Source organism: Motacilla alba, chromosome 11, assembly GCF_015832195.1.
Source record: "Motacilla alba alba isolate MOTALB_02 chromosome 11, Motacilla_alba_V1.0_pri, whole genome shotgun sequence".
In the NCBI taxonomy this organism is placed as follows: Eukaryota; Metazoa; Chordata; class Aves; order Passeriformes; family Motacillidae; genus Motacilla; species Motacilla alba.
Genome location: NC_052026.1, coordinates 13,113,874 through 13,141,813, shown reverse-complemented (window position 1 = coordinate 13,141,813; position 27,940 = coordinate 13,113,874). Strand labels below are relative to the sequence as shown.

The 27,940-nt window shown below is 53.6% G+C and overlaps 2 protein-coding genes across 8 annotated transcripts in view; one reads left to right on the top strand and one right to left on the bottom strand.

The window, feature by feature from the left end:
• The window catches only part of WDR59 (WD repeat domain 59), a 48,871-nt gene extending 41,892 nt beyond the window's left edge, over positions 1 to 6,979 (bottom strand). Inside the window, exons 1-3 of one of the 6 annotated variants that reach the window (XM_038148130.1) lie at positions 6,562 to 6,979; positions 2,532 to 2,581; positions 824 to 959 (exon numbers count right to left, since the gene is read on the bottom strand). In XM_038148130.1, the coding sequence (XP_038004058.1) occupies positions 824 to 930 (107 nt within the window). In that variant the 5' untranslated portion in view covers positions 931 to 959; positions 2,532 to 2,581; positions 6,562 to 6,979. The remainder of the gene's footprint in view (positions 1 to 823; positions 960 to 2,531; positions 2,582 to 6,561) is intronic. The other 5 variants (XM_038148129.1, XM_038148131.1, XM_038148132.1 and 2 more) reach the window with 5 other exon arrangements.
• A 148-nt stretch (positions 6,980 to 7,127) lies between these two features.
• Positions 7,128 to 27,677, top strand: ZNRF1 (zinc and ring finger 1). Of its 2 annotated transcripts, none has more exons than XM_038148226.1 (5): positions 7,128 to 8,190; positions 25,201 to 25,296; positions 25,935 to 26,040; positions 26,135 to 26,225; positions 26,600 to 27,677. In XM_038148226.1, the coding sequence occupies exons 1-4, from the start codon at positions 7,746 to 7,748 to the stop codon at positions 26,190 to 26,192; spliced, it is 705 nt and encodes a 234-aa protein (XP_038004154.1). In that variant the 5' UTR covers positions 7,128 to 7,745; the 3' UTR covers positions 26,193 to 26,225; positions 26,600 to 27,677. The 2 variants fall into 2 exon arrangements, with proteins under 2 accessions (XP_038004154.1, XP_038004153.1); XM_038148225.1 differs by having other exon boundaries at positions 7,130 to 8,190; positions 26,374 to 27,677.
• The last annotated feature ends 263 nt before the right edge of the window (positions 27,678 to 27,940 follow it).

Genomic DNA, 27,940 nt, shown 5'->3' with positions numbered 1-27,940 from the left:
ATAGCAAATCCAGGAACAAAAATCCTAAGAAATCACCTTCAACTAGGTGTTTTCTCAAAAGAACAGATGGAGAGATTTCTCCATCCATCCCCAGCTAGTCCAGGACTCTCAGGCTGTAAAAGCAGACAACACAGCAGAAAAGGCAGCTCACCCTGGAAACAGTCTGCACCTGGCTGGTGCCAAGGGCCACGGTGCTGTGGGTGATGGCTGAGATTTCCACCAGAGCTCAGGGCCCTGGGTGAACAAGCTGCAGAGCACAACAGACCAAGTACAGAACAGAGCTGAAAATTGCACTCGGTTTCACAAAGCCATTACTGCTTCTTCAGCCCAACCCACTGCCTCATGGAGCTCCTCATTGATACAGTCCATGCCCAGCTGCAAAGCCCAAGCTACAAGCCAGTACTGACCTGTGCTATTTACAGACTGCCTGGTGCACCACAGCCGAGCAGCCAGGCAGGGAGGTGAAAACAAAACAGCACAGAGCAAAAAATTCAAGAAGTGCACAAATCTCAGACTGGAAATCAGAAAAAAAGAGCACTTTCCTCCAGAGAAGAACCATTTGGATGCTTGATCTATTTGGCAAAGTGTTTTGTAAATGACAAACAAGCAAAACCAGATGTAACCCTGACTGCCCAATAACTGAGAGCCCTTCAGCTGAACACCTCGCTGGCAGTAAATCAGAATTAGGCCTTGATCTTGCAATGTGACTTGCAGAAGCATGTCTGTGCCAGCTCCACACAGCCTTCAAGCTCTGCAGAGGCTCACCCATGAAAGGAAGACCAGGGAAGAAGATGAGTTACAGCTTTCAAAGGAGTGAACTTACCGAAGCTGCAAAGTAGTAGGCGTAGCTGTCGTGGGGGTTCCACTGCACTGCCCCGATGTCCCACTTGCTCTGCCGGGAGATCTTGCGGTGACCCTCGTTTGGAGCATCCAGGTTGACAATGTAGAGGAAACGGCGGCTGCAAGACACACAGACACAAAGGGGCTGCACCTCACAGGACTGATCAAAACCCCAAGCTCACATGGAGCTCACAGCCTCGTGTCTAGAGGCACAAGAACTAAAAGAAGAGAAGCATTTCACGAGACAAGTGAAAACACTATTCCTGAAAATGCTACATTTGACTTCATACTTCAAAATTTACTTAAAAAACCCACACAATCCCCAACAAAGACAAGACACACTGAAAGGAAACAGGATCTGCAAATATAATAGACAGCTTACACCACAGAAAAACCCAGATAATTGGGTACAAAGAAGTGCTAGAAAATGGTGCAAACACATTCAAACAGGCTTTGCAGGCCTAACGCTGCAGCAGCAGAGCCTAAGTGGCACAGTCCCAGGAGTGCAATGCAACAGCTTCAGCCTGGATAGGTTGCTCTGAGCAAGAGTTAATGAGCCTTGACAAAGATGATTCTACGTGGGTGCTTCTTTCCACACCAGTCTGAGGGCTTGGTTCCATCAACAGTACAAAAACACCTGCACAGAGCTCATGCTCAGCTGCAGCAGCTTTTTAACGTGGGTGGACACAGTCCTGCACAGATTTGGTTCCATTACTTACCTGAGCTAACTCTATATGCAGCAGAAATTATTCTGCATGACAGCAAACCTGAGCTCATACATCCTGCTGGATGTGGCCAGCTCCCCACAAAGCAAGGTGTGATTCATCTTACAAGCAAGAGAAACTGCCCAGAAATAATTGTGAACCAGCTGAACCCTATGAAGGACCAGCATCAAAACATAATGAACCCTACATAATTACCCACGTGAACATCATCTCTCAGCTGCAAAGTGACCCCACAGCTGCTCTGAGCACTGGCCATTCCTCCTGTTATTCCTGTCCAGCACTCCCAGACCAAGGGTTTACATGGAAGCAAGCACTGCTTCGAGCTGTACCAAAGGACTTGGTTCCTTGAAGGCTGACCAAAGATCAGCTATACTCACATGATTCTGAAATGAACATCCTAACTGGTGAGGCAATTGTGTCACTGACAGGGGGACAGGAATAGCTGTTAGTATTGAAAAGCAGGAGATGGAAAAGCACTGCTGAGCTGGTTGAAGACTTGCCCTGGAAGTGGACAGATAAGACCAAGCTCTCCCAGAAACTTGGGCAACTTGGAAATCTTGTGGCACCTACTGTGTTTGTGAGTATCATCCCACATGGAACCAGCAGAGAAGCAGGTCAGAGAGCCCCGTGGGAATATTTGAGGCAAATTTTGTTAGGAAATAATCTAATCCATATTTCAGTATAATCCAAATAGTACTTCATGATGCTCCATCTCCCATATGGGGATTTGGAAAGGAATTTACCAGGAAAGCCACACCAGTATTTTATTGTGCTCTTGTTGCTGTCTCTCCAATCTGTATCCCATTGGGAACATGATCCAGCATCAGTTTCATTAAGCCTTGAACAGAATTCAGCTGCACCTTTCTGAAACAATCCATCAACCCTCCAGCTGAGGTCAGCCTGAAGGTTGCTGGTCGGGCTTGTGGAAATGACTGTCACACTTCTAACAGGGACTGTCACACTCACCCCGAGAGAACAGCGCGCTGTCCCAGGCAATCCACCGACATCGCAGTCGCCTGGTAAAGACAAACACAGAACAAAATTAAACAATACCTGTCAGGGCAGCTGCTCAGTCAAACATATGGCTTTAGGGAGGAGTTCAGGAAAGTAACATTCCCTTAAAGTAGCACAGAGGGGCAATGGGTATAGTGGTTGATTTTGGGATGCAGGTCAGCACACAGAAACATCTTTATTAGCATAAACTGAAAACAAAACCTGGCAGACAACATTAGGAGCACTAAGACCTTGCTCCCTTCTTCCTGCTATGGCAATCACAGCTGCAGTCTTTCAATCAGCAATCTCTAATAATCTGTATTAATCAGCCTCTGCTCCTGCTCAGGAACTTTCTGAGTCTCTTTCATTGCAGGGCCAGATTTAATTACATATGTACTGGGAGATAGAAGTGCAACCATTTGTGTATGGCTGGTGTCCAAAAATGATGGCCAAGAGGCATCAGAATTTACTTGACATTGCTTGTAAAGAAGGCTATGAGATAACTTAAAGGCCATTAGAAAAAAAAAAAAAAAAAGGGAAAAAAAAAAGTAGTACTGTTTGCATATTGTTGCATGTTTTCTCCCCTTCTTTTTGTGCAGAATGAACTGGCTGATCATCTTGTTTAAATGCCAAGAGAATAAAGGAAAATTTTACTTGGAAAGCTGAACAGTTCAGCCCATAAACATAGATATGACTTCAATAGAGTTTTGAGCACTCCCAGCACAAAAATCAGAATATGCCCCACATTCTTCACACTAACTGCTGTCATCTTCAAAGCCGCCTCTCTGAAGGCTCAGGATGTATCTCCTGCTGCTGTTCAGGACTTTAAGTGCTCTCAGCATGGATGTAACAAGACTTCAGGATGACCCACAGTTGCTACTTACAAGCATCACTAAAACCTGACAGACAACACAGAAATCCCACTCCAGTCAGATCTGACAGCAGAATATCCACCACAAATTCTGAGCTGTTTCAGCCGGGGCCCATCCCCTCCTTGCAAAAACCCCGGGTGAGGGAAAAGCAGCATCACGGACCCACTCTTCTCCAGACACCCCATGGCAAACAGCTACAGCTGCCTGCAGAGTTTCAGCAGGAGTCATGGTAAACCAAACCCCATTTCACCACTTTTACTGTTCCAGGAACAACCCCCTTTCATTACATTTTCCTAGGCAGCAAATCCAATCTTCTGGCAAGGTTTCCCTAGTCCTAAAGCTAATGCTGTAAATAAACAGCGAGTTTTAAAATCTCTAAATTATAAGGAAACAATTCCAGCTTTCTAGACTCCACAGCACCTTGCAAAACACAGAACAAAACCTGCAAAATGTAGGTTACTGAATCTATATAAAAAAGCAACAACCAAACAAACCACATCAACAGGAGAAAGAACTTTTCCCAGATGGTACACATTTTTCTCCTGAGAAATTAAAATGAGGATCACTAAAGCCACTACAGTAATCAGAGCTTTCTCATGTGATGAAGAGCTAGTCAGGAGACATATTTCATGCAGTTGGAGCCATCTTTCCTCAAGGCAGAAAAAAACCATGTCAATTTAAAATGATTGATCATTTCATATACAAGTTTATTTTTTCTAGTGTTGGCATCAGGATCTCATAAGTCCTTACAAATTGTTTTCAATAATGAACACTGGTAAACTGTTGTTTTTTTTTTTTTTCCAGGCACCAAGCATCACAGAATGTAATGAATAATCAGAATGATGTAAAAAGTCTCACGCGTCAGACTGCTACTCTGATGGGTCACAAATTAAATTGTTTTACAGCAACAAAGAGTTCCCTATGATACAAGAGCCTCATCTAGGCACAGGAAAAAAACCAAACAGCTGTCATTTAATGTGCTTGGTATAGTGATATGTCAGTCTTCACAGCACAACCTTCCAGAAGGGGGGAGTTGAAACTGAACAAACCAAGCTGAAAGCAGTTTTTATCCCAAAACAGCACTATGGATAGCTATAACTGCTGTTCATGAATAACAACAACATGAGTAAGCACAGCAGGAGCACTGCACATCTCAGAATTTGCTCTGAACCCACAGCCTAGGCAGCATCTTCTCAGACTTCAAGCATCTACTTTGGCATTTCACTTGATTTCTGCTAGGCAAGCCAAGGAAAACTTCTTTTCATGTCCGAACTTTCATTAGGTTCCAAATTAGCTTCATTTTCTCCACCTGAGAGGCAACACACCAACCTAATTTGACATGGCTATGCTGTTTCTCAAGAGCTGCAAACCCCTAACAAGTAATACCAGTTCCCTGCCTACCTAACCTCCCATCCGCACACGGAGTTGCTACAAATGGTTCCATTTCAGCACTGGGCGAGTTTTGCTCTCCTTTTGATAGTGCCAACAGCCCAAGAAGAGCCTGTGGGTGCTGTTTAATTCAGAAGAGTACACAGACTGCCACCTCAGTCAGCTTGTAGAAAAAAATGACACTTTTAGGTAACACAGGCCCCAAAACACACAGTGATTTTCTGATGTGGTACAGGTTGGGCGCTGTAGCTTTCTCATGACACACTCCAGCAGGGTGAACAGACAACTGCAATGCTTGCAGAGGTGCACTGGCTATAAATGTAACAGCTGCCCACTCTTTGGATTCTTGTTTCCATTTAGGTTGTTTTTAGGGTAGGCATTTTGGAGATAGTGTGGCCTACATGCAGAGCTCAAGACTGGTGCTGAATGATTTCAGCCAAGGTGCTCCAATTTCTCAAGCTCAGGTTTCCCACCTGCACAAATGTTCCTGCAGACTCCGAAAAAAAAAAGCTCAGACACAAATATATAAATGAGTTTAGCCTGAAGCAGCAGTCTGGCAGCCCCAGCCAGAGCAGTTCTCCGGTTTCATATGGGACAGCAGGCAGGTCAGAACAGCTCTAGGAACATCACACCAGAGTAAAGGAAATCGTGATTGAAACCCCCATGCTCACCCTCTGCCAAGGTCTGTGCCAGTGCAGGAGTGACACCGAAACCAACTGCTGCTGCATGGGATGGCAACACCTGTCCCTTCTGCCCCCACACACCAGACATTATGAGTAAGCAATAAAGTCATGAGGCCTCCTACCTCCTGAGCCAGATGCAACATGAATCTGTGATGTAGGAAGATGTACCCTCAGATCTCATTACTGGCTTCCTGAGGGCAAATCCTCAGTAGCAGAGAGGCTGCTTTAACACTTCTGGGAGGAAAACTAATACGGAGCTTTTGAGGTACAAAAGTGAGCTTACAGAGGGGAAGCTGGATGCAGCACACAGGACTCAATGCTTCTGTTTGCAATGGTGAAGGCAGAGCCCTTACTGCTCCAGCACAAGAGGACAAATGAGACAAGAGATCTTCTAGAACTATTTTTGTTAAATCTTTCTGGGTTTCCTGCTGAAGTATCTCATAGTTCACCCACTGTATCTAGCTTTGTTAAGCTATTGCAAATACCTTAAAACCCCCACATTTCTTAGAACAGAACCATAGAATTCTAGGATAGCTTGGGTTGAAAGGAACCTTAAAGATAATTTTGTTCCAAATCCTTGTCATGGGCAGGGACATCTTCACTAGGTTGCTCAAAGCCCTGTCCAGCCTAGCCATGAACACTTCCAAGGATATAAGAACAACTTCTACAACACATGTGAGCAAACAAGCTCTGAGCCGAGCTCTACTATCAGCTTCAAAAACAAAAGCTGACCTTTTTGCGAGTCACAAAAAAAATATAAGCCACTTTTTATTTTAATCAAGCAACACCCAGCAATTTATTTGGCAGTGAGACAGTAGCTGTAACAGTCTCTGCGAAAAGTGACAGAGCCATAGAATGGTTGGGGTTGGAAGAGACCTTAAAGCTCCTCTCATTCCACCCCCCTGCCATGCGCAGGCATCTTTCACCGGACCAGGCTGCTCAGGGCCCCATCCACGCTGGCCTTGAGCTCCTCCGCCAAAAGGAAATAAGGATAGACGTGTAGGAAATGGCAATACAGTATGTTAGGCCTGGAAATGTATTTAAAAAAAAATACAACACCTAATTAAGATTAGAAATTAAGTGCCCCGTGAATTTAGGCGTTATCTCCGCGCAAACGACTCCAGACCGCCTCAGCCCCGGCCATCGCCGCAGAAAGGCCCCGCGGGGCCGCCGAGCCCTCCCGGGCCGGGACCTCCCCCCGCTCCGCTCGTCACGGGCCGGCCGGGGGCTGCCCCCGCGGCGCGGTGGTGCGGCAGCCCCCGGGCCCCCCGACCTGGGCGTCTCGGAACTCCACCACCACATTCTCGCTGCTCCAGCGCGCTGCCATCTTGGGCCGCCCCGGCGGAGCCTGCGCGGCGCCTGCGCACTGTAGGGCGCCGTGCGGGCACTGCTGGGAGATGTAGTCCCGGCGTTCTCCACCCCCCCCACACCCCCCCACACCCGCCCCCGGCCCGGTGAACCGGGGCAGCGAGTCCCGTGGAGCCGGGGGGGGTCCCAGGCTCTAGGGGGGGTCCCTGTGCGGGCCCGGGCTCTCCGGAGGGTTCTGGCCACAGAAGCCCCGAAGCCCCGGGGTGGTCGCAGCCCTGCTACAGAGCGAGATGTGTGCGTGGCGTGGGTCGAGGGTTGCGTTCCGCGGGGCAGCGCCCGCTCGTCGGTGCGGTGGCGGCTCCGCGTCCCGCGGCGGCGGCGAGCGCAGCGCCGGGCGGCGGCGGTGCAGGGGTTAAGGGCGGCGGGCCGGGGGGGCCGGGGGCGGGAGCATGCGTGCTGCCGGCCGCTATTGTCTCCGGCGCGGCGCCCAGCACCAGGCGGCGGCCGCAGCGAGGCCGTGCCCGGCGCAGCGCAGCGGAGCGGGGCGCGCCGCCCCCACCGCCCCCGCCGCCCATGGGCCGCAGCTGATCCGCGCCCGGCTCCCGGCCGCGCCCCGGGCACCAGCGAGGCGGGCGGAGCGACCCTGCCGGCGTCCACCCCCCCCCCTCCCCCGCCGCTCCCTCCCCGCTCCGCGGCCCCGGAGCCCTCGGCGGCCTCCGCCGGGGGTGACGGCGGCGGCGGCGGCGGACTTGGGGCGCCCTCGCCCCTGCGGGCCCGGCGGGGGGAGGATGCCTGGGGCGGGGATGGGTTTTCGCCCGTAGCTCCCCGCGCCCCCCCGCTTCCTTCCGCCCCCTTTCGCCTCCCAGCGGGGGCGGCGCGGCCCCGTTCCCCGCGGGGGGCTGTCGCTCGGCTCCCTCCGGCCCGGCGGTGCCCACATGGGGGGCAAGCAGAGCACGGCGACCCGTTCGCGGGGCCCCTTCCCCGGGGTGTCGACGGATGACAGCGCCGTGCCGCCGCCGGGAGGAGGGGGGGGGCCGCCCCCCTTCGGCCATTACCGGGCGGGCGGCGGCGGCGGTGCGATGGGGCTGCGCAGCCGCTCCGTCAGCTCGGTGGCCGGGATGGGCATGGACCCGGCGGCGGCCGGCGCCGTCCCCTTCGGGCTGTACGCGGCGGCGGCACGGGCGGCGGGGGAGGCCGAGCGGGCCCCGGGCGGCGGCGGCGGCGGTCCGGGCTCCGACTCCACGTACGCCCATGGCAACGGTTTCCAGGAGACGGGAGGCGGTCACCATAGAGACGGGATGCTGTACCTGGGCGCCAGGGCCTCGCTGGCCGACGCGCTGCCCCTTCACATCGCACCGCGGTGGTTCAGCTCGCACAGTGGTGAGTGCCGGCTCCCCGAAGCCTTCCCCCGGCTTTCCCTCCCTCCGTGGGTGCCCGGGGGCGGCGGTGGGCGCGGTTCAGCCGGGAACGGGGAGCTGACCCCCTCTTGGACCCTCATCCCCATCCCCTCCCCGGCACAGACGGGTGGGTGCATGCTGGAGCTGGCATCCGTGTCAAGGTCAAGGGAGGAAGGCGTTGTGAAGGGAGGAGGCTTTCTAGAAGGGAGGTGTTTTGGCTCTAGGATATGAAGCAGTAGATGTGGCACCCCCATCCCATCCCCCCTCGACTTGGGGGGATAGTGTTCTTGAGGGTGCTGTAGCTCAAGACCTTGGGTTTTGCAACCAGGCTGGGCACTTAGTGTATCTTCTGAAGGCGTGTGAGGGCTGCCAGTCAGGTGTAGCAGTTCCTAACCTTAGAAATTGGGAAAGAAGCAGAAAAAGCCTTTGAAAGCAAGGTGTGGGGATCTTTTTTTTTCCCTTTGTTTTGTCTGATAAAGGGCCAAGGAAAGGCCAAAGTGGATTTTCTCTTTCAAGCCAGCTGGCAGGGTTGTGGTGCTTAGGAGGAAGCAGAGGAGGAACTGCTTGCCTCTTTGACAGGGCTGGAGGGCCAGCTGGGCTCTCTTACAGGAAACATGTCAGGCTATGGAAAGGGGCAAGGTTACCCCCTTCATCCTCCTGGCTGGACTCTTCCATGTGTCCTGGTGTCTGGAGAGGAGCTCTCGCTGCGAGCAGGGCTGTGTCACTGACCTAGTTTTGGCTGGGTACAGGGAGCGAGGTGGGAGGTCCTCCCTTCCCCTCCTGGCTGGAGGGGAAGTCATTTCAGGGATGTCTCCTTGTATTTCCTGGAATAGTCTGGGATTTCTCTCCCACCCGTCCCCCTCGCAAATGCTGTGTTCTCCTTGTGTGACGTGGTCTGGGAATTTCATAATATGCCTTGGGACAATGCCTCATTTTCAGGAAGGCCTGAGACTGAAGCAGTGGATAAGAACAAAGTGCAAGAAGAGTCTCATGGGGCCCATTTTCCTACTTCTTGGGGAAAAAAAAAAATCTTGGGATTTTTTCCCTTTGCCCAGTCTCCAGGGGCTGCTCTTCTCCGTTAGATGGAAGCTGCGTGTCTTGCATTGCATCCTCAGTGGCAGAATGCCCCAGGTCTGATTCCTATTGATCTGGATAAGCCAGGCGCTTGCTGTGCTCCCTGGCAGATGGAGAGGGCTGGCATGTGGCACTAGATTTGAGACCAAGTGCTCCTGTAAACTTTCTTGCTCCATGGCCTTGCACAGACCATGCTGCTGCTCTGGTTTCTAAACGTAGAGAAAGTCAAAGGCACAGCATCCTTCCAGGTACTCCACAAGCCTCTGTGGGAATGAGGGCCGGGGGGGCTTCTGCTGCGCCTGGTGCTGGAGCAAGGAGGGTCTCATTACAGAAACACTCTGCAGCTCACAGTGGTTGGTCAGAGAGTCTCAGTTACATTTTAAACTGCAATGCTGAGAGGCAAAAACCTGTTCAGAAAAATAAACCAGCTGCAAAATGGAGTAAGCTGTTTTTCAGCCGCTGGAGCGAGTTAGTGCAGTGCTGCGAAGTTAAACACGGTGCCCTTGAAAGATTGCAGCGTGAGCTGTGGGAAGTGCTGCAAGAACTGGGTTTCTCTGGTGCCTCTTATGGGGCCCTCTGAGAGCATTTGAGCTGAGCTGAAGCGTGCACGGGCAGCAGCGAGAGCTGTTCAGTCTGTACCGAAGCCTCTCCCGGTGGTGGTTCTTCGTTGCTAATTAATAGCAAAAGGAGTGAAGGATGCTTAAAAACCCTTTTGAAAACTTGTCAGAGCTCATTTAACTTTTGCACTCTTCTTCTCTTAGTGTAAGAAGTTAATGAAGGATTTGGAGACTGCAGGGAAGGGGGGAAGTAAGCCACCGCACGATTGCTGAAATTCCTGTTAATCTCCCGTTGCAGCTGGTTAACCTCCAGCAGGGCAGTCAGGAGCTACTTGCGTCTTCCCCCCTGCCTCCCCATCGACCTGCTCCTCTCGTGGTGCTGAGCCACTCCATTAGCCCCTGGAAAGTGCTGAAGCAGCAGTGCTCTGGTAAATGGAGAGGAGCTTTGACATTGCTGCGCGTGACTGTCCCTGCTCCCTTTGAAGGATGACTCGAGGGTGGGGATGAGGGGACCCGCCGACGTACCAAACCCACTCAGCATGAGGCATGGCATCTCTGGGATCTGCCTGAGCTGCTGTACTACTGAGGAGAGGAGCACCCCAAACTCTGTGGATAACAGGGCTGGAGAGTGGATTCCTGCCCTGCCTGCCCCTTTCTGGAGACCTGGACAGTGCCGTTCTCTGCGTGTGGGTTGCATTCACGTTTTTCGGAGAACACTTGGGTTTGGGGGATGAGCTGGGAGCTCAAAGTGCAACCTGAGTTCTGTGGGGTCCTCAGTGGGACAGCGAGGAGCTCTGACTTGAGGGCAGTGATAAGGGGCTATTGTTGCAGCAGCGTGCCTGTGATAACGGGAGCACACAGATAGTCTTGGCGCCTCGCTGCTTCCTATGTCTGCCATGCAGAGTTTCTCTGCCTCTCCAGCTGCTTCATGGCTCATCAGGCCCCTCAGCAGGGACCCTGAGGAGTGAGCTGGGGCAGGCTGAGCTCTCTTCCCTGGTTGGTGTCACTCCTTCCCCTCTCTGCAGTTGAAGGCCTGCAGAAGAGCTAGGTGTGCCTGGGGAGGAGGAGAGGAGAATTGTGCTGAGGATTGTACAGAGGGAGGTTGCAAAGTAGTCCCCAAAGCCAGTGAATGCTGCAGCATCACTGTAAGGTGCTGTGCATGGGGATGGTCAGTGAGGAGAGCTCACTGCTGAATCCCTCTGGGCTCCACTATGGCTGCTGGATGCCTGAATCAGAGGAGCAGTTAGGTGCTGATGGCCTCTAGCCCATCCCAGGATGAGGGCAGGAGAGCTGCTGCTCTTGTGAACAGTGAAGTCTACATTTATCTTCCAAATGGGGTGGGCAAGGAGCCCTGACATTTATTTAGCTTGTCCCTTCCTTTGAGTGGACAGCATCTCTGTGGGTGAGTGCTGTTTCCTGATGGGGATTTTCCCAAGGCATGCCTGCCATATACACAAGCAACGTAACTGTTCTAGCACCACCTGAAACTGCTCTTGGATTTCCCTGTCTGCCCAGGCTTTCTGAGATCTACTTCTTGACCTCCATGAGTGGAAAAGACACATCTTGCACAACTTTGGAATTTGCCTGTAGCACTTGACCCTGCCTCTGTAGGTTTATGACTATTTAGGAGCTCTCAGTAAAGCCAAGGATAGTGAGAAGAAGGGGGAAAAGGGAGATGCGTGGTTTAGTGCTGCATGTCTCCAGCTTTGTGTGGTTCTCTTAGTGTCTCTCATGTTATTCATCAGAGGATCTAAGGGAGTTTGCAGAGGCTGTAAGTAGCTTAAAGTTTATCTGGAAATCCCACTCATCACCCAAAGCCCTTGAGTGTTTGAAGCTCTAATAAATCCATATCTCCTTGTCTGCTGGCTAGCCCAAGGAAACGCCTAGCTTATCCTCCTGTGCAGTACCACCAGGAATGTCACAGACTTTCTGTGCACTGACAAAGCAAGCTGTTTGTCCTGGATGCTGGTAGCACCAATGTCAGGAGTCTTTCTTTGCCAAACGAGCTGCTGTGTTCTCAGCAGCACTTTCCTGGAGCAGGAGGGCGCAGCCTAAGGAAGATGGGAGGGATTCTAGTGCAGAGATGGCAGCCAGGGTGCTGGGCTGAGTCCTTCTCCAGGCACAGTTGGAGAGCAAAAAAGGCTGGAAGTGCTCTTCAGTCTGGCTCCAGAGTAACGGGGTGGGAAATAGGAGCTGTTTGTTGGAGGGTGAGCTGAAGGTGTGTGTTGGGCAGCCCCAGTCTCTGAAAGCTGGGAAGAGGCCTGTCTGTGGTGAACCCTTGCTGTGCTCCGACAGCTTTGAGTCCTGAATCTTTTCTTGCTGGTGCCTGGCAATCCTTGCTCTTCAGATTGTCCTGCCATTGAAGTCTCTACACCAGAATGAGAAGGCTGAATTGCAGCTTGCTGGTCAGCTGCTCTCAGCCCTGACTGTCCTGTCACCAACTTGTCACCAGTGTGTTCTGGCAGCTAAAATGGGCCCACCGTGTCCCATGGTGTATCAGGCACAGCACTGCCAGCTGGTCAAGGGAGGCGATGGTCCTGCTCTGCACTGCTGTGGCCTCACCTCAAGCCTGGTGTGCACATTTAGGTACCGCAATACAAGAAGGATATAAAGCTGTGAGAGAGCATCCAGAGGTGGGACATGAAGACAGTGAAGGGTCTAGAGGGGAAGCCATATGAGGAGCAGCTGAGGTCATTTGGCTTGTTCTGCCTGGAGAAGAGACTGAGGGCAGAGTTCATTGTAGGGTGGAACCTCCACAGGAGGGACACCGGAGGGTCAGCACCAATCTCTGCTCTCTATGACCAGTGGCAGAATCCAAGGGAACGTCATGGAGCTGTGCTAAGGGAGGTTTGTAGAGGATGTTAGGAAAAGTTTTTCCCCCAAAGTGTGGTTGGGCTCTGGAAGTCTCCCCTGGGAAGTGATTGCAGCACCAAATCTGACAGAGTTCAGAAAGTATTTGGACAAGACTCTCAGGCACATGGTGTGATTCTTGGGGTTGTCGTGTTCAGGGCCAGGAACTGGACTTGATGATCCTTGTGATTCCCTTCCAACTGAATCTATGTTTCAACATGCACACATCATATGTGCTTCCCTCTCTGCTTCCAGGAGCTAGGCCAGGGGAAGGGCACCCAAGGTCTGCACGGACTTGCCATTCTGAATCTATTTTTGCTAGTGGAAATTTCCAAAGATGACTGTCCTCAAACCATCTTTTGGTGGGTTTGGTGCTGGTTACTGTCTGACAGCCGGGTCAAGCACCTGCGTCACTCCCAGACCTGCGGATCATTTGGGAGGTGGGTGCAGAAACGGTCCTGATGACTCCCCACACTGGTGGTGTTCAGCTGTTGGGCTCTGCAGGTCTGGAGAGGATGCTTTTGTGCTTCTGCCTTCTCTGAGCCAGCTGGGCAGCATCCACCCGGGACAGGGGGAAGAGGCAGTGGCTGCCTCGGAAGAGCAAAGTGCTGAACACCTGAAGAAGGGAGACTCAGAGGCAGCTTTAATGCACACCCGAGCTGGAGATGGAGTTGAAGTGCGTCAACGTTGGCGTCGTGCGTGAGAAGCCGGCGGTGGCGGCAGTTATCTTCAGTCTCCGCAGCGAGAGCGCGCAGGCTGTCTCTGCTCTGCCTTGCCTCCCCAGTGCCCTCTGAAATCCCAACTGCTTTCCTCAGGAACGAGGCACTAATTCCTGTGCACGTTAACTGGGCTCTCTGCTCTATAAACCTCTGCATAAATCAGCATAGGGTAGCTGGGTGCCCTCTCCCTCTTCCGCTCATGTATCTTCTAGAGATGCTGAGGATGATGCTCTCGTGCTCCTGGGCTGACCCACTTCCCAGCCAGAATTGTCTTCCCAGCCTGTGACGTAAGTTTATCCCATGCTGGTTTGTTTTCCTGAGATGTTTGTTTGGTGACTGGAATAACCGTAAAGGCTTCTCTTATTTATTAATGTGCTATTAAGGCTTCTCTCTCCTCTCTCTCTCGTTCACTGGCCGGAGGATCAATCAGATACAGACATCTTTGGTGGAGGAGCAGTATCAGGCTGGCACCTGGCCAAAGCAGCCGCGCAGAGTCATGGGAAAATGCTGCTAAATGCTGAAAATTAATTTCAAGAGAAGCGCAGGGAGGGAGAAAAGCCCACTTTGGAGGAGGAGGAAAAAAAAGCTTTTTTTCCCCCCCTTCAATGTAATATCTCATGTGACAGATCAGACAGGCAGCAAAGGGCTGTTCAGATAAATTCCCTTTGCAGGGACCAGTCTTGTGGTGCCCCAAGCAGATGGTGGGCAACCACGAGGTGCATTTTGTGGCATCTGCTGCTGGTACACCAAAACCCCAGATGTGCTGAGTACTTGGTTTTGAGTAAATGTGACCTGGCTTTCTCCTGGTTCCCTTGAAAACTGAAATCATAAGGGCTTGAGAATGATGTGCATGAGCAGCCAAGTGACTCTGTAAAGCAGCAGGCCCTGATGCAGAGCACTTTGCCCACCTGCTTTGGCCTGGCTGTACATCGGGGTACAACAAGCCTTCCTCTGTAAGGACACCAATTTTTTAATTTCAGATAGAGCAAGACTGGTTAAAGCTGGGCCAGTTCTACCAGGCAGGTTTCAAAGGCGGGTGAACCCACTGGGGGTTTGAGTACCCCAGGGATGCTCCTGCTGTCCCTTGCAGGTGCTGTGGGGCTGAATGCTTTTGCTTAGTGCTTTTTCGATGAGAGGCTGTTGGAGGTGCAGCTTCAGGAAGCTCTGCTGCCTGGGGCCTCTTGTCGTGCTGCTGCACAGCGTTTCCCGTGGGCAGAGCCCAGCTGCTGGCAGGTTTCCTGCCCTGCTGGGCTGCAGGCAGGGGAGGGGGGGTACCTGTGGTGGGGGACAGGGTCTGCTTCTCTCTTGTCATGGTTTAACTTTCCAGCCCACTGCAGGTCCACAGAATCTGGGATTTGAGGAAGGTGGAAGGAAAGGCCAGAGAAGCAGCAGGCAGATCTTCATGGCTGATTACTGTGCTGCTGGCACGGCGTTTGATACATTGCTTTGGTCCCTGTGCCTCCACACTGCAGGGTTTGTGTCATGTGCCACCAGCTGAACCCGAGCAGATGCATCACTCAGACCCAGCACTGGCTCTGTGGGCAGCTGGGGATGTTCCATCCAGGGTGTGTTTTGCCAGTGGGGATGGTACCTCACCATTGGAGAGGCTGTACTGCACCTCTGAGGTGAAGCTGGCCCTGCTCTCCCCTCCTTCCCTATAGACCAGAGCTGGCCAGCATCAGCACCAGGCTGACCCTGGTGGTGTCATGGGCTGAATGAGTTTGGGAAATTTGTGACTCCCTGTGCTCATGCACACTCAGGTCAATGTAAGGTTCCCATCAGTGGCATGAAATTAGACTGTGAGCCTTGGAACAGTCTTGTGGCACTTCATAGAGAAGCAGAGAGATGCTGTAGAAATATTTACATTTTTGCTACTTTTAGCAACCCTAGCAGAAATTTCCCAGGGTTGTATATTCCCAGTTAGCACCCTTGGTTAATTGAGTTTATGTCAAGTTATGGCCGTAGCCTGCCAGGCACAGAAGAGGGGCTGGGACAGATCCTGGTGAGGGAAGCACAGCAGTGCAGATGAAGAATGGAACTGAAAGCTGCTCAGAGCAGTTTCCTGGCCCAAGCAGGCAGGACGGCGTGACAACAGTGGGTATTTTTAGAGGCCAGCTGCCTGCAACACAAGAGGGGGAAAGCAGCAGTCAGGCAGGAGAACTCAGTGATGCTGACCCTGCCCCACATCCCTGCCCAGCATTTTATTTCCTTCCAGGATGAGGCCATTGGCATTTCCATGTCCTCTGTGTCTCTTTGCCTGTTGCTGCCTTGAAAGACAGGTCTGTTCCTTCTCCCCCTGGCTTTCACCGTGGCTGTGAGTTTCTCTGATCACAGCTCAATGATTTGAGAATGGTGCCAGGGGCTCTGCTCTTCACATCCGGGATGGTTGCATTACAGATTCGGATGGTGGGCATTTGGGGAATTGTTTTTTGAAGAAACCTTTGTCACCGGTGAGGGGAAAACTGGCAGTTTCTCCTGCAGCTGGGGTAATTGCAGTAATTCATTTGGGAGCTCTTCCTACAAGGCAGTGGAGCTGCACTTCATCAGAAGTGCTGCAGGGGAATTAGATCCACCTTTCAGTCCATGCATCCAAGGCCTAGACATCTGTAGCCAGGGAAAAGGAGGCGAGATTGGCTCTAGGCAGATGCCTAAGTTATTGTCTGCAGGGAGGTCAAGTCAGTCTGGGCTGAGATCAGTTTTGGAGCCAAACCTCTGGTAAGCTGGTGCTGAGCAGGACAGGCTGAAGCTGAGCACCCTGCCTTGGCTGCCTCTGCATTTCAGCTCATCCCCAGTCAGATCTTGCGGCTTTGAAACAAATGTCCATTTGCTTATTTATTGTGCCTGATTTCACAGCCCTTCAAGTCTGCTGTTTGTCTGGATCTTAACCTTCTGAGGGGGTTTTTAGATGCCTTTGATTTCTTTTTGCTCCCTGTAGACAGGTACAAAACAGGTGACACCCTGCACCTAGTCCTGGGTGAATGTTTCCTGGGAAGATGCTGCTTCACAAGGCCTTGCCCAGCTCTGGAAGTGGGGTTACACTCTGCTCCTCTGGGTGTTGCCTTTTGTGATGGGGAAGAGAGAACTTCAAATCCCACCGCTGGGATTTTTGTTATCTGCAGCCCCACTGTCTCCTTCCTCAGAAGGAGCCCTTTTCATGTTTGAGGCTGGCACATGTTGAAGCAAAAGGAAAGAGAAGGTGGTGCCCCTGGGCAGGGTTGTTCCTGCCTGTGGCACAGCGTGTAGCCCCTGCTGCCTCCTCCAGCAGGATCCAGCGTGGGCAGACCCTGCCACTCTCTGAGGGGCTCATTGCTCTGAGATGCTGTGCTTTGTGTTTCGGGAGGGCTCCTGGAGCTGCGGAAAGCTGGCTCTGTCTGCCAGCCGCCTCCATGCTGCAAAGGCAGCCGGGAAGCTCTGGAGTGGTGTATCCCCATCAACATAGATCTCCCTCCCAAATCCCTGGCCTTTGGCTGTCAAAGGAGTGCTCATGCTGCCTTTTGGGCAGCTTGGTGCTGTGGAGAATCCCTCCCCTTCTGCACCATGTACAACAGAGAAGGGTGATTCCCCCCCAGCTTTGCGCCTGCTTTTTCCCCTTCCTGCTGTCCTGGTAGGCTGGGGCATTCACTGGGTATCCCTCAGCAATCACAGTCTCTCCTGGGGAGCAGGGAGATGCTCTGTGCTATGCAGCCCTTCCTACCACGCAAGGGGCAGGTGAGGTAAGGAGTTCCTCTGCAGCATGCTTCTCAGTAAGATTTTTTTTTTCCAGTGGTGGAAAAATTTTAAATTTTTTTGTCTTTCTGCAGAAATAACCACTGTGAACGGGCCGTGAGCGTTCCCTAGCCATGCATTGCTTGTGGGTGGGTGCAGTTCTGAGTGCCTTTTATGCTCTGTTTGCTGCCACTACATAAAAATTGCCCTTTCTGTGCCCCAAAAAGCAACGTGTCATCCTTTCTGCACGCCCCAAGGGTTGGGGATGTTGCACTGATGAAAAACAGTTGCCTCAGTGATCCTGCTACCACGGCCCAGGCACAAAGACACCCTCCACCGTGCTCTTTATACAGTGCTGCTGTGGAATGCCAGGAGCTGTTTGGGATCACTCCCTGGCAGGAAGGGGTACGTGGGTGCCATCAGTGCTCGGCCATACTCCCAGCATCACAAAGCCAGGGCACGTCATCATGTGCCTCTGGAGCGTCCCATCATCCTCCCAAGAGATCATCTGAAGATGAGGCATGATGGAACCTTGGCAGCATCAAAGCACAAGTTTTCTGCTTTGGAAAAACCCAGGGGTCAGGAAGCAAATCACCCCATGGGGTCAGATCCGGCTGGGTTTGGGAGTGGCTCAGGTCAGGCTTTGGTGTTTCAACCTTTCCAAAAGCGGGAATTCCTCTGGCAGCTCCTCAGTGCTGGAGCCTGGCAGTGGGGACTCCGTGGGTGCCTCCCCAGCGGATGTCTTAGTCAGAAATGACTCACCCCACCAGTCCCCACGTGACATTGCCTTGCTGCTCCCTCCCAGTCCTTGCCAAGCCAAAGTGCCAAATTCTGTCCCTTCCTGCTCTGATTTCCGAATTGCTGCATCCCAATGTGCTGCCAGAGTGCTCCTTCGTTTCAGCACCTGGGACCCCCTCATCACCCTGCTGGCTCTGTGCATCTTGCAAATGATTGCTGCCCACAGCAGGGCTTTGGCTGGGCCTCCTCCTTCCTATGAGAAATACGTGGGAGGAAAAAAGCAGGCATTCAGGCAAACCCTTTGGAAATTCCCAGGTGTTCCTGCGGGATCATTGTCCGCTCTGGGTAGTGAATTTGAACACCTGAGCATCCCTTGAGAGACGTGGAGGCAGCACCAGAGCATCCCTGCCGTTCTCCTGAGCCATGACATGGCCCCAGACCTGCTTTTGTGACTAGCAGGAGCCCTGGATAGGTTGTAACTTGGTAAATGTGAGCCCTGCAGCCCAGCAGCAGGAGTTGGAGGTGTTAATGCCTTTGCTGGGCTATCGCCCAGGACCCCTCTGCTTAACTTTGCTCTTCTCTGGGATGCTAAAATTAGCTTTGGGCTAGCTACACATACTTATGAAACCTGTTCCCAGCAGCTGGGGGAGTGTTTCTGCAGTAAACTAGGACTTGCCAGAAGACAGGGTGACCCTGAGAAGTTGCCTTTTTCATCCAGACAGGGGGAACTGATCCTGCAGTATAGCCTGAGCTATGTGAGGGAAATTATCTCTGTCTTTAGCATAGGTACTTCTATTCAAAAATTGCAGTTGCAACCATGAAAGGGTCAATATTCAAACAATGTCAGGCAGGGAGGGTACTTGGTATGTGGACATCCTGTGACCATATAACCACGGCTCTTTGCCTTCCTGCTTCTCAGTGTCTGTGGGTTCTGCTGGAGATGTTTTGTAAGGCTTTGGTGTGTCCATCTGCTGAGAATCAATAGCTTTGGGTGCCCTGGAGCAAATGTTCCTGTGGGGCTCCCTCTCCCGTGTCTCCTGCTCCTTTCCAACTCTCCAGCTTTCCTCAGCCCCAGAATTGCAATCTGTTCTCCTTCTTCCCATCCTCCCCCACCACCTCCATAAGAACCCAACTGGCTAAAAAAAATACCTCTGCCTCCTAGCTTGCAGCAAGCTAGCGTTGGGCTTCTGTGATGTGGTGTCATCCAGCTCCTCTGCTCTGTGTCCTGTGTCTCTCTGACCCCAGTGGCTTCCCTACATCCCACCTGAAGCACAAATGCCTTGTCCTTGCTGCTACATCTCTTCTTTGTGGCTTGAGTCTGGTGGGAGTGGACAGAGGTGTCTCCCAAACACAATGCCTTGAGCATTAGGATTGTGCTGCCCTTGGCCAGCTTCGTGCTCCATGGCACATCCCTGCCACCCTGGGCTGGTATGTGGCTCACCTGACAGCAGACAGCTGACATGTGTGGCCTTTGCCAGGAGCTACTGCACACCAGGGACAGCTTTTCTTAGACCTTGGAAAACCTGGCCTTGCACAGAAGTTGCTTCTTTTTGGGGTGCTGCTCTCATATTACAAACATTTGTTTTGTCCCTTCTCAGCAAGCTGAACTGACTCAATAGTCTGGAAATGGTGGGGTGGGATGGGGATGGAGCAAGACCATCCCTCTGCCAAGGCAGCAGAAATGGTTGAGTTTCTTTCCAAGAACTGCCATCCAGAGATGTGCCATCCAAATGGTTGTGTTTCTTTCCAAGCCACATCCCCTGCTTGGCTGATCATCTGGGGCTGGTTCACTGGCATCCCCCAGCCCTGCCTCCCTTCCGTGCCCAGGAAGGTGTGATATCTTATTTCCACCCTGGATCCATCCTTTATGCTCTCCAGCCTCTCTGCAGCCTTGAATGAGGAGGAAGGACGCTCGCTTTTTCAAAGCTGGCAAATGAGGCAGCTTAAGTGCTTTACTCCTTCCTGCCTACGTGTCCCTGCTCGTGTCAGCCCTTGTGCTGCACAATAGCCCAGCACCATGGTGGAGTTCACCCAGTGCCTTGAGTCCTGCCGGGGCAGCAGGGCTGCCTTGGACCTTGGCTCCTGCCTCTGCCCATGCAGCTGATGCCACTTCCTTCTGCAGGGGGAGGTGGATCCTGGCCTGGTTCTGCGGCGTGCCCTGGCCTGCAGGCACTTGATGCTGCCTCCTGCAGCATCACCCAACTGCATGGCTGAGGCTGGTAGAGCACCACTTCCATGGTGGGCTTCCACTCGTGAGGGGACACTATGTGCCATCTCCAATGGGCTGCTCTGTGACTGTCACTTTAAAAAAATGAGGCTGCTTTAAACCCATAGGGAATTTATTTTCTAGGAGATGTTGGGTCTGAATATCTTGGCTCTTCAGATTTCCTTCACTTGGCTGGCACAGAGGATAACTCCTCCCTGATCTCTTCTTCCCTCCTGGGGCTGTGCTGGAGCCCTCGAGGGGTAAGGGAAGGGGAGGACTTGGAAGCCCTCTGCCTCACCCAACCCCACATGCTTCGGACTGACCAACTAGTCCTTCAGTCTTTCCGTTCTCTTCAATCATTAGTCTAAGTTTTCCCGAGATGATCCCAGCTTCCACGTGGTGCTGGTTCAGCTGGCAGTGTTAGGGAAGCCTGGTGGAAGGCGGGATGCTCATGGTTTACTCAGCAAGGAGGAGGCACCAGGACTACACGCTTGGACCAAATATTCTCTGGTTTTATCTCATGTTTGGACACATCCTCACCTGGTATGAGCCAGCTCCCTTGGCTGAGAGCCCAGGCTGCTCTCTAGAGACATGGAGATGGGCTGTGCAGCTGAGGTTTCCAAATCTTCCATGATCATCAGGCAGCCTGGAGCTTACCCAAGCTCCCTGCTTCTCCAGGTGTCCTGTGGGGTGGCTGGGCACCAGAGAAAGGATCCCTCCTGGGTCAGGCACATTTTAGGGAGTTTGTGTTGCCACTCCCACTCACAGGGCTCCTGGTTTATCCCGTGGCAGCAGTGGGAGACTGGGCAACCAGGATCCAGTTGGTGAATGCTATGTGGGCAGTTGTGTCTGGGCTGCTGCTTCCTCCTGCCTTCAGGGCACATCATCCCCACCGGTGTCTTCCACTGCTGGAGGTGCTATGCAGTGGAAAAGCTGCTGCTCTCCATGTTTCAGCCACCTGCCAGTAACAGAGCCACGGTGTCCTGCTGCCAGGGCTGCTCCTGATGGCACCGTGGCCTGTAAGCAATCTGCCTGGAGGCACACCCAGCAGGAGGAGGGTTTGGCAGGTGAAGGTGGACATGGCACATGCCTTTCCCTGGGATCTGGGACAGGCTTGCAGCTCCTGTGGACCTGGTCTCACACCCCTGAAGGGAGCAGCCACTTCTGCTCTCAGGATATGGTGTGGTTGACCCTGTTGTACTGTGATGGGAATATACAAGTGATGGGAATACACAAGTGATGGGAATTTCCTATCCCAGCTCCAGAATCAGCTCTGTTTGGGATACTTAGAAATGGGTTGGAAAGGTGTCTCAATCCTCCCACCATCACTAAATTCCGTGCAGTTCTGTGACATGCTTTTGACATTGTGAGGGTTAACCACTGTGAGGCTTTTTCAGCATTCACAGGACTGGGTGGAGATTTTCAGAGATTCCCAGCTCTACTGTGCCCAACTCTCTAAAATTAACCATCTAACCTTCCTAAAAATACTCAGAGGGTAGTAGCCTCTGGAGAGCACCAGCACCACTTGCTCCTGGTTTCTAGACCAAGCCATTGGAGAGATCAGATCACCTGCCAGCCTGTGTCTCACAGCCTGGAAAGCCCTTGGCTTTCTCAAAGTCTCCTGCAAGGTACAGGAGTCCAGGTCTTGACCTGAACCTGCCTTTCCAGGCAGCCCCCTTCCTGCAGCACCCTCCTCTTCTTCACTTACTGTTGTTGGGAGCTGGTACCTGCCCACACATTTCTTCATGAGGTGACAGTGCCAGCTTCAGGTTTAATGTGCCGTGGGCAGGAGCATCACCAGCTGCACCAGATGCCTTGGCAGGGGGGAAGTGTCCATGGCCTTTCCCTGGAGCAACCCCCGGGCCTCCCCATGGGTGTGGGAGGCCCAGGCAAGGAGGAATAGCTGGGCCCTTCCTCTCTTTTTTTTTTTTAAGGCATGTGGGAGGAGGATGTAAAGGGCTTGAGGAGGAGGGAGGGAGCTGAATTTTCCATGAGCAGCTGTCAAAATGTAATCTCCTGCGTTGCTCCGGCTGGCAGCTTAGGCAGGATAAATTAACGGGGATTTCAGGGAATGTGGAAAATACCATGGCCTGGAGGGGGCTGGCCATGTGGAGAGCAGCTCTTTCATCCTCAGGACAGGCTCCTGCCTGAACTGTGAAGGGATGTTCCAAGGCACCGGGCTTGGTGCCTGCTGCTGTTTGGTGCTGGCTGTCTCCTGACCTCGCTGGTTCTCTGCCTATCACTTTCACCTGAAGGTCACCTGGAGAAGGGGTGAGGAGTTCATCTCTGCCTCCCCTTTCCCACTGGTGGTGGGCTCCTGTGCCTGCCATGAAGGGAAGCACAAGCAGTTGCTTCTGCAATGTCAAGCATTTGTGCCGACAGCTGGGGTGCAGGGCAGCCCCCAGCCCTGGGGGCCTTTCCACACCAGCTCCTCGCTCCTACTCAAACTTGGGAATTTACACAACTGCATATTCATCTTTCCCTTTCCCCCCCCTCCATCTTGTGAAATGCAGAGCCAGAAAAGTGTGTGTGTGTCTTTCTGCACTTGGCTCAGCCCCCAGACCTGGCTGGCTGGAGGATGCCACATACGTGCTGGGGCTTGAGCCTGGGCCCCTTTGTCTGCCCGATGTCCCCACGTCCTTGCCACGGGGCTGTGGCGGTGTCAGGAGTCCCGGTGCCCCAGCCAGCTGCCCAGGGAGCAGTGAGGAGCATGAGGAGCGTTCATGCCAGCTATTTATAACCGTGCTAAAGCTATCCCAGCTAGCAAATAGGCCTGGAGATACAGCAACAGCCGCTCGCTGGGGCCTGCAGAGGACCCTGCTCGTTGCCTGGCCCTGCTGCTTTGCTGGCAGCCGTGTCCTGGCAGCCACAGACCAGGCAGTTTCATCTGGGGCCTTTTCCCTTTACATTGGCTGCACGTCTCATAGGATCCCTTCGGGTGCTGCCGGAGCTGGCAGATCTGGGACAGCTGTTTAAAATAACACGTTGGCACAGAAAAGGGGGGACCAGAGGAAACGAGGTCTGCCCACACACAGCACAGGGAGCAGCACTGAACCTCTACAAACGCTGTGTCCTGACACAGAGGTTGCAGACAAAATGCCTTTTCCAAAGGGAGCCCTTCACAGCCGTTCCAGGGACTTGCTGCTGGAAGCAGTGCCCGGAGCTCCCCGGTGCCTGTGGCGCTGGCAGAGCAGGCGGGAGCGGTTCAGGCGGGGACAGGGGCAGGCGGGCTGCCAGGGGAGCGGGGCACCGGGAGGGTGTCTCGCAAGGGGAGACCGGCTGGGTCTCGCAGCAGGCAGCCTGGGAGGCTATCTGAGCTATCCTGCTATAAATACACCGGGCGGGTAAACACTTGGGAGGAGGAAAAAAACAGCTACTTCAGCTAATGGGCACGGCTGCCACAAGGTATAAATCGGTCAGGAGTAAAATTAGGCTGGAGAGGAGAAGGCAGATCGGTGCTGCTGCCTGCGAGGCCCTGGCTGCGGCACTGCCCTATCGCCTGGGGCTTGGTGCAACTGGGGCCGGACTCAGAGCAGACACCCTGTGGCTCAGCCAGGCTGGGCAAGGATCTGTTCCCAGGGTGGCAATGCTGCAGGCCAGCAGGACACCCCGCTGGAGGACGGCTGGGCTTGAGGGCTCCTTCTTTTAGCAGGTCCTTTTAGAGCCAATCCCATACCATCCATGGTGCTCATCCTTGCTGCACCCTCCTGGGAAATGACACTCTGGAGAGGCAGGATCCAAGGACCTGGGAAGTGAACTGTATTTATCACGGCTACTAATGAGCACTGGAGTGTTGAGAAGTTACAGGGGCTGTTTGCACAGCAGAGGTCTGAGCTGCCTCTCCTTAAAGCCACCATGTACTTTCTCTCTTACAAGAAGCAAAAAAAAATGCTCTGTCCACATCCACGTGGTGGCAAACAAGAACCTGATTCATCCTTAGATAATTTGTGTACATTCTTTTTCTTTTCGTTCTTGAGCAGCCTTTGCATATATATGAAGAAAGCTCTTGAGCGGCACTGCAGTCAAACCTGATCTGCTTTTAGAAGGCAGATCCTTAAATTACCCTCTCCCTCTCTGCAGGCAGGGAATTGCTGGATATTCTGGTGCAAACCCGAGGTGGTGGCACGCGCGTGTTCGGCTCGAGCTGCGCTGCTCTGCTGGGCAGTGACAAACCTCGTGGCCTTGAGCTGGCTGCAGTGGAAGGGCAGGGAGTCCCAGATGGGTGACCTACAGGGCCCATGGGGTTCTGCTCCTTGTGCGTTTGGGGCAGGGAGTCCCAGATGGGTGACCTACAGGGCCCTTGGGGTTCTGCTCCTTGTGAGTTTGGGGCTTACATACCCGTTTGGGGCAGCCTGACTCAGTGGGGCTGGGGACGATGCCGTGGTGGTCTGCATGGCTCGAGCAGGTGGTGACACTGGTGTGACACCCTGCACCACCCCAAGCAAGGTCACAGAGCAGATCTGGACATCCCATCCAGCTTCATCCAAGAACCCAAATCACCAGGCAGGGTCAAGGTCAAGCTGGCCCAGCAGCCTGCAGTATCCCCCTGCTTCTGGGAAGGCAGGCTGGCATCAGAGGGGTGAGCACCCACTTCACTCCTGTGAAAAGCTGGACAAAGCAGCCATTTGTGTTTGAGGCTCCAATCTGCCAGTCCTGTGCTGCAGCCATAGAAAAAATCTCCTTCCTTGCAGCTTTTCTGGCTCAGCCATGTGGTGCTGAGCTCTGGCAGCAGGGACAGCGCTGTCCAGGCACAGGGACGTGCCCATGCACTGCTAGTGGCTGGGTGCTGCTTGCCCCAGGCTGCTGCTCGCCCTTTAAGGCCTGGCAGCAGCTGATGGCCACGTGTGCACTGCCTTGGCACGCTCTCCGTGCCCTCTGCGCGGCGGGCACAGGGACAGCCGGTGCACCAGCTCATCGGCTGTCCCCTGTTCGGTGGCTGTCCCCCACGCTGGTGGCTGCTGGTGGCCAGCACAGGATGAGCGGGTGCCCAGTGGATGCTGTGTGGGGTGAGGGTCACCATGCAGGCAGCAGGTGAGGGGCTGCCCGCTGCCGTGCCCCTCCATGGCCCCAGGGATTCCCCGGGATGCAGGGTGGATGACTCCTTCTGCCCTCACTAAAGGCTCGTCTCTCTGCTCTCCTTCCAGGTTTCAAGTGCCCCATTTGCTCCAAATCTGTGGCTTCTGACGAGATGGAAATGCACTTTATCATGTGTCTGAGCAAACCTCGCCTCTCCTACAACGGTAAGGGCCAGGCTGTGTGGGGGACACGGCGTCCTGCCACCCTGGGATGGCTCCGGGTGGCTGAAGAGACGTTTGCTGCGGGCAGGCAGCTTGGCTGGGCTTCCCGAGAGGGCTGTGCTCCGGCAGGATGGTGCTCTGCTGCCCTGTCACTCTGCTCCCCTGTCATGGCTCGAGCCTGCTCCTTTTGCTTTTGGGCTCCTTTGTAACACAGCCCCCTACCCCGAGGGGGCCTCCTCCCCTCCCCTCGGTGCCAGAGGGAGCCCTGCTGGCGTGTGTCCTCCTGATCTGCCCCCCAAAGGGTCATTGCCTTCCTCCCCTCCTTGCTCGCCTTGAGCACTGGCCTGCAAGCTCCAGCTCTGGCATCTCCCACCTCTTTCCTGACCACTAGTGTGGGAGTGATGCTCACCCCCTACTGGGTTGGTGATTTTTGGAAGCCAGGGGTAAGGGTTGTGTTCACTCCAGATGTCCCAGACCCATGTCCCCCCTGTGCCTCGGCAGGAGCCTCCTGCCAGTGTTTCCCAGCACTGTTGCCATTCCACTGCTGCCCCCGCAGCAGTGACCCTGGGCTCCACTCCATCCCAGGGAGGGGAGTGCTGGGGTGGTCCCCGTCTCACTGCTGCCCTGTCCTCCCCTCCCAGATGACGTGCTGACCAAGGACGCCGGCGAGTGCGTGATCTGCCTGGAGGAGCTGCTGCAGGGGGACACGATAGCCAGGCTGCCCTGCCTCTGCATTTATCACAAAAGGTACCATGAGGGGACAGCCAGGCGGGTGGCAAAGGGACAGGCAGGGACACCTGAGGCTCAGCAGCATGGTAGTAACATGCTCTCCCTCTTGCAGCTGTATAGACTCATGGTTTGAAGTGAACAGATCTTGCCCAGAGCATCCTTCTGATTGACCCGCCGAGCGTGCTTGCTGACTTCTCTCTGAGGTGAGCCTGTGGTGGGCTGCTCAGAAGGGACATTCCCATGCTGGGTTTAAATCCAGGGCTGGAAGTGGAGGACAGGGTGGGATAGGGTGGGACATGACAGCCGGGGCTCCTGCTCCTCACCCGGGATGGTCTCTCTCTGCCTTTGCAGGGCACCTTGCTATACCTGCTGTACCTCCTCTCCCTGTCCCCCCTGCCCCGCCTGGAGTTTTGGGCTGACTTTAAATTCCTCGAGAAGACAAAAATAAAACCCAGAAACTTGAATCCACTTGGGACAACGGCGCAGTTTTTATTTTATTTTATTATTTTTATTTGTTCTGTTGTTTTTCTGCTTTTTGTTTTGTTTTGTTTTGTTTTTTTTTATTTTAATTTAAAAGACTTAAAACAAAAAGAAACATCCAGGAGACGACAGTGTGAGAAAAGCGGAGCGACCTGCTCTCCCCTCCACAGCCACTGGTCACCAGGAGAGCTCTGCCTGCCAGGGAGGCCCCGAGGACGCCCTCGGCCGAAACCCTGCCATGATGTTTGGCTTTTCTCCCCGAACCGAAAGGGGAAAGCTGCCGGGGGACAGCCGGCCAAACGGAGCACGTGGCATTTCTCACCGGCAACCCCCCCACCTCCCACCCGGACTCGCCCGGGGGCTCTGCTCGGTTTTTTTGCACTGACTAAACGGGAAATTCCTCCTCTCTCCCATCTCCCTTTTGGAGATCTCCACCCCGGGCCCCGGCAGCGTTGAGATGGGGACTCTGCCCCACGCCGGGAGCGGGGCCACTGCTCCCCCCTGCTGAGTCACAGGGGTCCGTCTTTCAAGTGTTTACAATGAGGAAAAAAAAGGAAAAAAAGGAAAAAAAAAAGAAGAAAAAAAGAGAAAATGGACAAAAAAAACCAACAACAACAAACCACAACTGAAGCTTCGTGTTGACTGGCGTGTTCTTCAATTTGAGCTTCCCTGCCCCGGTGATGTTTACAGACTGGTCACTCTTTAACTCAGCTATAACCACTCAGAGACTGGAGAGCTGCAGCATCCCCGCCGCCCCTCCTGTGCCCCCTCGCCGGGCTCCTCTTGCCAAAACTGCCTCCCCTCTTTCTTTTCCATCGGCTTTGAGTTGGACCCTTTTGAGGAGGGTATGGGGAAGGCCCCAGTGGCCCCCCGGATGCTCCCAGCCACCCCTAGTGACAGGGGTGGCTTTGCTGGAGGTGCCAAGATGGTGTCATTTCATGGCAGTGACCCCCTCGCCCATCCCCGTCCCCTCCTGGCGCGGCGGGCGCGTTTTCGTTGGTGAGACCTCCCCTGCCGGTGGCCGTGCCCCTGCGGGAAACCTTTCTGTATTTATATATTAAAAAAAAAACGGGGGAAAAAAAGAGTTCAGAGCTTGGGGGGAGCTTCCTTCATTAGTCAAGGTGTTTTGATATGGTATTAAAACAATGTTCAATAAAACATTCACTGTTATTTTATTTCACTGGCTTTCTTGGTGAAGCAGATGATGCCAGTGGGGTGCTGGAGCCCTCCACCCATGCCAGTTCCCCTTCTCTGTGCCTGCCGTGTGGGGATGGCCACAGTAGTGCTCAGCAGGTGCCAGAGAGCTCCCACCTGGCACCAGCAGCACTGCAGCTCCGGGGAAGAGGCTGAGGTGGGACCCTGACAATGCCCTGCCCTGTGTGTGCTGTCTGGGACAGGGGCCTCCTGGGAAGGGACTGGGGCATCCTATCCCTCTAAA

Bases quoted from the DNA above. Each gene is read 5' to 3' on its own strand.
- ZNRF1 (XM_038148226.1), top strand. From the start codon at position 7,746: ATGGGGGGCAAGCAGAGCACGGCGACCCGTTCGCGGGGCCCCTTCCCC. The intron at 25,297-25,934 runs GTAAGGGCCAGG...CTCCCCTCCCAG, and splicing joins ACCTCGCCTCTCCTACAACG to ATGACGTGCTGACCAAGGAC. The intron at 26,041-26,134 runs GTACCATGAGGG...TCCCTCTTGCAG, and splicing joins CTCTGCATTTATCACAAAAG to CTGTATAGACTCATGGTTTG.